This window comes from Lycium barbarum, chromosome 4 (assembly GCF_019175385.1).
Source record: "Lycium barbarum isolate Lr01 chromosome 4, ASM1917538v2, whole genome shotgun sequence".
In the NCBI taxonomy this organism is placed as follows: Eukaryota; Viridiplantae; Streptophyta; class Magnoliopsida; order Solanales; family Solanaceae; genus Lycium; species Lycium barbarum.
In genome coordinates this window covers 139,695,549-139,706,111 of record NC_083340.1, presented here as the reverse complement: position 1 = coordinate 139,706,111, position 10,563 = coordinate 139,695,549, and the positions used below count along the sequence as shown (strand labels likewise).

The window sequence follows — 10,563 nt, the reverse complement described above, 5'->3', positions numbered from 1 at the left end:
GAGGTGTAACACAAATAGTCATAACATACTTGATGAATATTTTACAGACATACTTGTAAGTTTCAAATTTAATTCGATAAATAGTAATTATATTTAATAAACTTTGATTAAGTAATTATATCGAATTTAAAATACAAACTTCACTAAATCTCACTCAAGTTCATCTCAATTACGTGCTTCAGTATTTATTATTGACTCGAAAGTATTCAATCACGATAATTCCTTTATCGATCTTAGTGTAAATAGCAAGGGTGGAGCTAGCTCATCAATTGGGGGTTCGGCCAAACCCAATACTAAAGCCTGTTATATGTTACCGTAAGTATATACAAATTAAACTCATTTTAAATTTATTACTCGCATAATTGTATTTAGCGCTCCCTTGTATTTATAGAATTTAGCTTATATATCTTGATAGCGTAAATAATTTTTATACTATCAAATCATCTTCATCAGCAATAGCAAATAACCCGTTTTATATTCAAAATTGTACGCCTCATATTTCATGAAGAGTTACCCATGAATATCTTTTTAATAATTTCACATGAATATCTTTAATAATTTCATCACATAATTTTTTTGACCCCACACATATATAAGTTAAACTCTTACCCCCTGTTTGAAAGAACTTTTTTCTTTTCCTCTTTTCTTTTTGTCTTTTTTAAGATTTGAACCATTCTACCAAATGCCACAGAGAGGAGTATTTTCCTTGCATTTGAATCATCTCTCTCCATATCATCCAACTTTATCATTTTACTATTACCTTTTTCCTTTTTTTTTTTTTTCAAATCATTTTTCTTTCTCCTGTTCAGTTGGTCAAGAGGTTAATCTTATTGTGTTTCTATATTCTTTTTAAGAGTGGTGATATATCTATATCTTAATCCATATTTTATTAGTTTCTTTCTGCATTTTTTTGCCAAAAGAATTGTCCTTTCTTTGAATTCTTGAATACCCATTTTTCAAAAAAAGCTCAGTTTTTGCAATTTAATGCTAAAACAAAAGACCTTTCTTTGAATTCTTGAATACCCATTTGTTTAAAAGCTCTGATTTTTTGCATTTTAATGACCAAAAAATAGCCTTTCTCTGAATTCTTGGTTACCCATTGTTAAAAAGATTCAATTTTTGCAATTTAATACTCAAAAAATGGCCTTTTTTTGAATTCTTGAATACCCATTGTTAAAAAGATTCAATTTTTGCTATTTAATACTCAAAGAATGGCCTTTTTTTTTTAATTCTTGAATACCCATTGTTAAAAAAATGGCCTTTCTTTGAATTCTTGGATTCCCATTTGTGAAAAGATTCAATCTTTAAACTTGAAAAAGTGGCCATTATTTTTGTGTAAATCCATAAAAATGTATGGAACCCATAGTAAGAGAGATATGGCAACTGAATATCAATCTCAAGTTCCAATTTTGAGGCCAAGTATACATGCTAGAAGGGCAAAAATAACTGTAAAATTTCAAGATCTATATGGATTTACTGTTGAAGGAAATGTTGATGATGTTAATGTTTTAAATGAGGTTAGAGAAAAAGTTAGGGAACAAGGGAAAGTTTGGTGGGCATTAGAAGCTAGTAAAGGTGCAAATTGGTATTTACAAACTCATGTTTCATCAACCTTAAAAACATCCTTAAAATTCTCAGCTTTGGTGAATGCAATTACACTTAAGAAGCTAATTAGGAAAGGTATCCCACCTGTTTTAAGGCCTAAAGTGTGGTTTTCACTATCTGGTGCTGCTAAGAAGAAATCGACCGCCCCGGAAAGTTATTATGAGGATTTGACTAAGGCTGTACAGGATAAGGTTACACCTGCAACTAAACAGATTGATCATGTGAGTTTCTTGGTTCAAATGTTATGTTGATGCCTTGTTAGATTCAGAGGAAAGATTTGGTTTTGTTACTGAGCATGTTTTTTGTGGTTTGTATGATGTTAGTTCTTTTATGGTTTGGTTTGTTTTTGCATTATGTTGAGACTTGATGTTTATCTGAAAGATTTGTTTTTGTTACTTAGCATTTTTTAGTGTTTTATTTGATGTTAGTGCTTTTGTGGCTTGGTTAGTTTTTGCATTATGTTGAGAGTTGATATTTATCTGAAAGATTTGTATTTGTTACTTAGCATGTTTTTAGTGTTTCATTTGATGTTAGTGCTTTTATGGCTTGGTTAGTTTTTGCATTATGTTGAGACTTGATGTATATCTTAAAGATTTGGTTTTGTTACTGAACATGTTTTTGTGTTTTATTTTATATTAGTTCTTTTATGGCTTGGTCATTATATTGAGACTTGATGTTTATCTGAAAGATTTGGTTTTGTTTCTTAGCATGTTTTTAGTGTTTTATTTGATGTTAGTTCTTTTATGGCTTTGCTAGTTTTTTCAATGTTTAGACGTGATGTTTTGATAACCTGTTGGATTCTTTTGTTGGCTATTTTCTCAGTGTTGTCAAAGGCGCGCTTAAGAGTGTTGTCAAAGGCACATTTAAGCCCTGACTCAAGGCTTAAAACGTGTCGAGCGATTCGCTTCGCTTAGCGGGCACTTAAGTGTTGTCATCAAGTCTCTTAAGGCATACTTTTCCTTGCCATGAGCGTAATTCCTGAACAGGCGACACTAAACAATTGATATTTCAATCTATCGTAATCTTTTTTCAATTTATTTGTCCATATACTGTTATTCATGCTTATAATTATTAGTCTTGGACTACACGTACATAGTTTTATTTTTTTCTCCATTTGCTCCTTTCTTCATTAAAGCCCACACTTCATTTGCGCTTAAAGCCCCAAGGGACCTTAGAGCTTTTTTGCGCTTTTCGCCCTTGATAACACTGATTGATCCCTTATGAGATTCAGATGAAAGATTTGGTTTTGTTCCTGAGCATGTTTTTTGTGATATATTTGATGTTAGTTCTTTTATAGCTTGGTTAGTTTTTGCATTATGTTGAGACTTGATGTTTTGATAACCTGTTGGATACTTTTGATGGATATTTTCTGTGGTCATAGTTCATAGATGCTCTAGATGTGAAATTTGTCACTTTATTACAGGCTGAAGTCATAGGACGCTATGAGATATAATAACAAAGGTTTTTGGGGCAGAGAAAGTTGTGTGTGGAAGCTTTGCAGCTTCAAAGGTTTCACTAGTATGGCATAGTTTTTAGCTTAAGTCATGATGGATTCTGAAGATGTTTATGCTAATTACAGGACTGGGGAAGATGGTTATGTAGCTGAAAAAAAGCTCCAGTGTAAAAAAGTTTGAGAAGACGAAGTACTTATTATGCTTTAAAATAGTTCGTTCCACAGATTATATTGTTGGATTAGTAATTCGGCATTTCTTGGTCATATTAGAGAAAGAGAAGGGGAAGATGGTAAATTCAGTGGTCATTTTGATACTTTTTTGAGTAATTAAAACTTCCTACTTATCTATAGAATTTAAGTATGTCCTCTTTGAATCACCTCATCAAACCCTTGATACAGAAAGAACAAAGAAAGATGAAAATATAGAATTGTAAAAAGAAGCCGTCTTATGCAGTGTTCTACTCCCTCTGTCCTAAAAAGATTGTCCTCCTTTCCTTTTTAGTCTGTCCCAAAAAGATTGTCCCCTTTCTATATTTAGAAACAATTTAACTTTATGAGATGATTTAGAGCCACACAAATATAAGGCTTGTTTTTTTTTTTTTTTTTGATGACATGGGAACCCGCAGCCGCTACCCTTCGGGTGCGCACAAGGTAAACCCAACTCCTGTGCAATAGCTCGCAAACCACACAGGAGAGGTAACCCGCACTAGGCAAGCCCGGTGCGACGAGCTCGACCCAGAAGGCAAATCCCCTGCTGTCGTAGGCAGGGGGTTTCGAACTTGAGACTTCCATTATGAAAGCCCCATGCTCAACCAACTGAGCCACCCTTGCGGGTACAAATATAAGGCTTGTTTTGGACCACACATTTCAAAAGTCTTCCTTTATTTCTTAAACTTTGTGCCAAGTCAAAAGAGGACAATCTTTTTGGGACGGATGGAGTAATTGTTTAAGTTTTCACAGTGGTATCCACTTTATGGAGCAATTTTAAGGGTAGGCATGGATAAATCATAAATCAGTGACGATCTCAAAGGTGGAAATTCAGCCAGTATTTTTAGGAGATGACTTGTATGTCAGCTTCCAAGGATTGACTGCTTATTTCTGCCTTACTTCCCAGTTTAATTATTATGGTATATGTGCTAGAACTTGTCTTATCTTTTATATTCTAATGCCAACCTTCGTCTCGAGTCCTGATAGATATATTGAGTAAACGATTACTCACACTTGCCAGAACGGCACTAGAGTTTCTTTTTTCTAGTTTTGTTGTGGTTAACTGTATATGGTTCTGCACAGGCTTGTATATATGCTGCCATAATATTTGAAGAGAGAGATTCTTTTGTGCTCTTTTAAAGTGCCAGTCTGCGGACTGCAATAATAGCTTTATAGGGTCTTTATACTGATGTTTCCTTGTCTGTGAACTAAAGTCTGGGAGGTTCTATTTTCTTTATTTTAGTTAGAGTGAGAGTCACACGTTGAAAATGTAGAAAATTTTGAGATATGAGAAAATTTAGAGATATTTTATATTTTATGTTTTGGTATCTCCACTTTTATTATTATCTCAATGTGTTTTTACTTACAGGACCTTCCGCGAACCTTTCCTGGTCATCCTTGGTTGGACACTGCTGAGGGTCATGCTGCCCTTAGACGGGTCCTTGTTGCCTATTCGTTCCGTGATTCTGATGTTGGCTACTGCCAGGTAGATCTATTTTTTTCTTTCTAAGTAGATGATCTGAATATTTATCTTGGCCAAAGATATTATTTTGTAATCCCATCAGCTTTATATATTCTCTAGCTTCCATGCTTTATTGGGGATATCATACAGTCATTTTTCACACATTTATATAACTTCCTTTTGTTCTATGCTACTACTCCCTCCGTTTTAATTTATGTGCCTTAGTTTGACTGGGCACGGAGTTTGAAAGTAAAGAAGACTTTTTAATCTTGTGGTCTTAAGCTAAAGATATATGTAATATACCAAAATGCCTTTTGAATCTTGTGGTCTTAAATATGCGATGTAAGATGTTGGATACAAAGAGTTACTAGATGTAGAAAGTGAAATTCTTTTTGAAACAGACTAAAAATGAAAGTAAGACACATAAATTGAAACGGAGGGATATTTCAGTAAGCTAAAATAGGCCCGACTTATAGGGATGCATATGTTATGTGAAGTTAGACCATTTTAGATCTCTTTCTCATTGCTCAACACTTGATTTTGTTCTACAATGCAAATTTTTAGCCTTTTAGCTCTATTAAGTGTATAGTTTTATTTGATGTGAAAGTTGATAAAATGAATGTATCTTTGCTTCTCTCTGACATAACTAAACTGCCCTGTTAAGTGCACTAACTTGCTTAAGTAATGAAGTAGTAAGTAGAGTATCGTCCTATGAGGATTAACAAATCAACTTCAGCTTTTGAACAAGAGTTTTTGTTCATTAAAATTTGGATATTAACATGCATGAGATGATAGGATCCCTTATTTAAATGTTCTCTCTCAATTAAGATTTCTTACTTGAGTATTTGTAAGTTTGAGATTCCCTTCTGTATGTTCTAGGCTTGTTCAATTCAAGATGTGTTAAACTCTATGAGTCTTTTATGGTTAAGTCACATCACCCTTCTCTCTTGAGACTCACAACTGACCATGAATCTCCTAAAGTCCCTTGTTTCTCTTGTTCGATGTGTGGGAGACATTGACACAACATTAATCAAAACAGGCTAATGCTCGAGGATGAACATTGACACAACATTAATCAAAACAGGCTAATGCTCGAGGATGAATTTTAATGCTTACTACTTATTTAGCACATCTTCCTTGTTTAAACCTCTTTGGGTTAAGCTCTCCTGGATTTATACATTTTTGACGCTGAAGTTGAATCATAAGATGACCTCTTTATAGCATTTTTTTTTTTCATTCCATAAATCATCATTCTCTTTTTGTTACAAAAATATGATAAGATAAGTTAGATACACCAATGAAATACCTCAAACTTTTAGCAAATCTTAAGCTAGAATTACATGATTTTACGAACTTATCACTTTCTCTTTCTTTATTGACTCGTAGGCATACTTTTAGAGCTGAAAATAGTAGTTTAGGCCTTTGCACTAAATCAGGCTACTGATATTTATGTTCTTGAAATCTTAAGATAAAGAAAAAAATTGTTCAAGACATGAAGAAATATGTGAAACTGGTAAAGGAAAAAGACACGAAATGATAATATTACTCCCGTCACATTTTGTTTAACCTAGTTATTACTTTGAGATCTTTGCATAAGAATTAGATGTTAGTATTGTTCTTTTTTATCGTTAAATTAGATACAAGTAGTGTTTTTCACATAAAATTATGAGAAAAATTAACAAATACTCGATGGCAGATGCAAAATAAGTCATTCAACGCACTAACCAGATCAAATCATGCATTTTGGGGAACATTGTAATATCAATCAATCATACAAGTACACTTCAGTCCCAAATCAGTTAGAGTCGGCTACTATAGAAGTGAAAGCAGTTGATGAGCAATTAGCACTGCTTTAAATTCATGTATTTTATCATTAAACATGATTGTCTAGGACTAAACTATTCAATCCAATTTCTGCTTTTTTTAAAAATACCACAGTTAAAAGTTCACTGCTGTTTGTACATGTTGGTAATAAAGGTGATGCTTAGCTTTATAATTGATTTATTCCACATCTCAAGTAATAAATATTCAACTAGTAATAAACCCGTTTGGACATGATTTTTTTAATTTTTTTCTATACTGCGTTTGCTTATACATTGGACTGATGTTTTGAAAAATGTTTTGAAGATGAGTTTCAAGTTTGAAAAAGTGGATTATGAATTTTTTCCACCCAAAACTTCTACTTTTCAAGTTAAATGCATGTCCAAACGCAACTTCAACTTTCAAATACTTTTTTTCAAATTTTTCTTTTTTAAAAAAATATCACGTTTTTTATGTCCAAATGCCTACTTAGCACAGTTGCCTTAGGTTGTAAAACGAAATGCATGCAGCCAGGGGAGGACCCACGTTATGCCGAGGGGTGTCATCCGACACTGCTTCGTCCGGAAATTTTAGTAAATATATATGTATAACATATCCGAAAGTTTTTATAAAATATATAAGTGATACAACATTGACATGACCATCAGTCTAGCGCGCTGGTTTAGCGCCTTTCTTGTCTACAGTGGGGTCCTGGGGTCGTGAGTTCGATTCCCAGCTGGATGTTTGTTTGATATTTATTTTTTATTTAATTGCCTCATTCTTTTATCTCTAGGATCAATTACCATAATAATTTAGTCACAAAAGTTGCAACTTTGAAAGCAAATTACCTATTCTCCTACTTTCTGGGAGGGCGTGCTATTTGTTGCTTTTTTTTCTAAGTTCTTTTCTTATTCGAGTTACGTTTTATTAATATGATTTACATATTTTTATGTGAGTTATGTTTTATTAATACGATTTAAATATCCTTTAACTTGACATTATAACAATTTATTCATTTGTTTACTTCTTTAAAGGTCGACACTGCTTACAAAAAATCCTGCGTACGCCACTGCATGCAGCATCCAACTCCTCTCAGTTTTAAACTATTTTGCACATAAATTTGACTTCAATTGTATTTGACTTAGAGCAAAAGATGTGGAAAACTACGTCAAGAAGTAGTCATTTTGCTTCATTAATATTTGACATGTCGATCTGGTCTAAATCGATCTGCAGGGAATGAACTATGTTGCAGCATTATTATTGCTGGTGATGAAAACTGAAGAAGAGGCTTTCTGGATGATTGCTGTCCTTCTAGAGAATGTCTTAGTCAGTGACTGTTATAATAAGAACTTATCTGGATGCCATGTCGATCAAAGAGTGTTCAAGGATCTATTAAACAAAAAAGCTTCAAGGTACTTCATATCTCTTCCAGATGTTCGCCTTTGGGATGAATATAGATTATTTTTTACAAATTCTGCTGTTTTCTGATACCGATAAGGAGAAATACAGGATAGCCGCTCACTTGGATGCGCTGGAGTTCGATGTTTCTCTTGTTTGCACCGAGTGGTTTCTCTGCCTTTTTGCAAAAAGCTTGCCTTCTGAGGTCAACAAATTTAGTCCCTCTTTCTCCTCTTTGTGTGTGTGTGTGAGTTGGAGAAAATGACAAAAAAGGTCCCTTATGTTCGAGGGTAAGTTCAAAATAGTCCCTTAAGTATACACTTAACAATTTTGGTCCTTTAAGATTGTCAAAATTCACATTTTTAGTCTCCGTAAAGTTTACCGAACTCTATTTGTTAGATTTGATGAAAATAGGAGGAAAAAAGGATTTAACTATAAACAGCAAGGAAGTCCCATCAAATCCTAAAATATGCAACACAAAAATTATAGTAGACACTAAAAAGATATAAAAAATAGCATAAAGTACACCGCAAAAAATTGCACCAGACTCGACAAATTAATCAAAAATAGCGGAAACTATAAAAATTACCTCTAAAAGTGAGTTCCCACTATTTTTTTCCATAGTGCCCATTAAATCTAGCAGATTGAGTTCGGTATATATTTAAAAGAGACTAAAAGTGTTAGCTTTTGGCAAACTTAAAGGACCAGAAGTGTTAAGCGCATACTTAAGGGACTATTTTGAACCTACCCTCAAATATAAGGGACCATTTTTGTCATTTTCTCATGTGAGTTGCTATGAAAAAGACCATGCACTATGTGTTCTCATATGAAAACACCAGGTTAATATTGGTTAATAATCCTTCCATCTGCGACTTCATTACAGACGACCTTGCGGGTCTGGGATGTCCTTTTCAATGAAGGTGCAAATCTTCTATTTCATGTGGCATTGGCAATTTTTAAGGTAAATACTTTATAATGTCATGCGTTTATGATAACTTTTTTTCATTAGCTTAAAAATGAATATCAAATGCTAAGATAAGTCCTATGATATGCCAATGAATAGATGAACGAAGAAGAGTTGCTGACGGTCCATCATGTTGGGGATGTAATTCATATCATCCAGAGATGCACACATCAACTTTTTGATCCTGATGAGTTGTTGACGGTAATATTTTCTCACTAGATTCTTGTTCTATCTATTATGCTCCAGTGTTGTCAAAGGCACGCTTAAAACGAGCTTAAGCTCTGAAGCGAGGCTCAGAACATGTTGAGCGCTTCGCCTCGCTTTATATGCGCTTCAGTGTCATCATCAAGGCTCTAAGACATATTTTTCCTTGCCAATGAGCCTCTCTTGATGAGGTGACACTAGATAATTGATATTTCACTTTAGCGTAATGTTTTTACATTTTCTTTGTCCATATATTTGTCATTCATGCTTGTTACTATTAGTCTTGGTCTAAACATATATATATATATATATATGTTTGTCTTTTTGCACCATTGCGCCTTTTTTCATTAAAGCCTGTGCTTTATTTGCGCTTCAAGCCCCAGCTGACCTTAGAGCTTTTTTGCGCTTTTGATAACACTGTTATGCTCATATCTTCAAGTACCTATTTAAGGTTTAAGCGGGCATATAATGGTTTTGCACAACAGAGTTTAGTGTTCTGGTTTAATATGCATAAGAATTTAAGTTATATATACTGATTATAAAGAATTTTTGCACCATAAATTCAATTTAATAACGATATCTATTTTAACGATATACATTCTATAATGGCATCATTTGTCCGAATAATTTTTAGCTGCTATAGCGAGATGTTATACAAAACATGCAATATAACATCATATGAAAGTCGGTTCCAAAGAAAGCTTAGCTGTTGTAGTGAAATATTGTTATATAGGATGACTATCATAGAGAGGTCTGATTGTAATTACGTGTTGTTGTAGTTTAACCTAACATAATGGTTAAAAATATCTATATATTGTTCGTTTATAGAACTTAAACTCTTATATATAATGCTAGGGACAACATAATGTCTTCTACATGACCAGTTTGGGCTTGGACAATATCAATCTATTTTAAAACAACTATTTTGAATGAGTCATTTAACCCCGAAAACTAACCATATTCTTGACATTTTTTTCTTTTCAGGTTGCTTTTGATCAAATTGGTTTTATGACAACCACTACTATATCAAGACAGAGGAAAAAACAGGAACCGGCGGTTATGGCAGAGCTTGACCAGAGACTAAGGCGGTTAAATTCCATAAGCGCGGGTGACAAACAATAGTGTATGAAAGAAACCTAGTAATTGTATTATATTATATAAATACACCCATATGTATCTCTATCAGGGCATGCTGCCCTTTTAGGAAATCAACCCTTTTGTTTGCTCATAAAAGCAATGAGCTAAACAGCAGCTTGGAGGGTCTTGTGTTTATTTATTTATGTTGTAGATCTTCGAAGATGTAAATTTGAACTGTTGTATACTAGTTCTTCATTCTTTCCCCTTGTTACCTTATTGATCAGTTTTGCATACTTTCATGGTAGGGCTCTTGGTTAAAGGTCACATTCTATTTTTGTTTTTTGTTTTTTTGGCTCTTTTTAGAAAAATCTGATTCAATAAAAACTATGGCAA

The 10,563-nt window shown here is 33.5% G+C and overlaps 1 protein-coding gene across 1 annotated transcript; it reads left to right on the top strand.

The window, feature by feature from the left end:
* The first annotated feature begins 648 nt into the window (after window positions 1-648).
* Window positions 649-10,441, top strand: LOC132636659 (uncharacterized). The gene is made up of 7 exons (XM_060353622.1): window positions 649-1,826; window positions 4,635-4,751; window positions 7,761-7,939; window positions 8,037-8,130; window positions 8,809-8,886; window positions 8,989-9,090; window positions 10,078-10,441. The coding sequence occupies exons 1-7, from the start codon at window positions 1,350-1,352 to the stop codon at window positions 10,213-10,215; spliced, it is 1,185 nt and encodes a 394-aa protein (XP_060209605.1). The 5' UTR covers window positions 649-1,349; the 3' UTR covers window positions 10,216-10,441.
* Window positions 10,442-10,563: the final 122 nt, after the last annotated feature.

Excerpts from the sequence above, each read along its gene's own strand:
- LOC132636659 (XM_060353622.1), top strand. The coding sequence starts at position 1,350 with ATGTATGGAACCCATAGTAAGAGAGATATGGCAACTGAATATCAATCT. Across the intron at positions 8,887-8,988 it reads TGGCATTGGCAATTTTTAAG|ATGAACGAAGAAGAGTTGCT; the intron begins GTAAATACTTTA and ends GCCAATGAATAG. Across the intron at positions 9,091-10,077 it reads ATCCTGATGAGTTGTTGACG|GTTGCTTTTGATCAAATTGG; the intron begins GTAATATTTTCT and ends TTTTCTTTTCAG.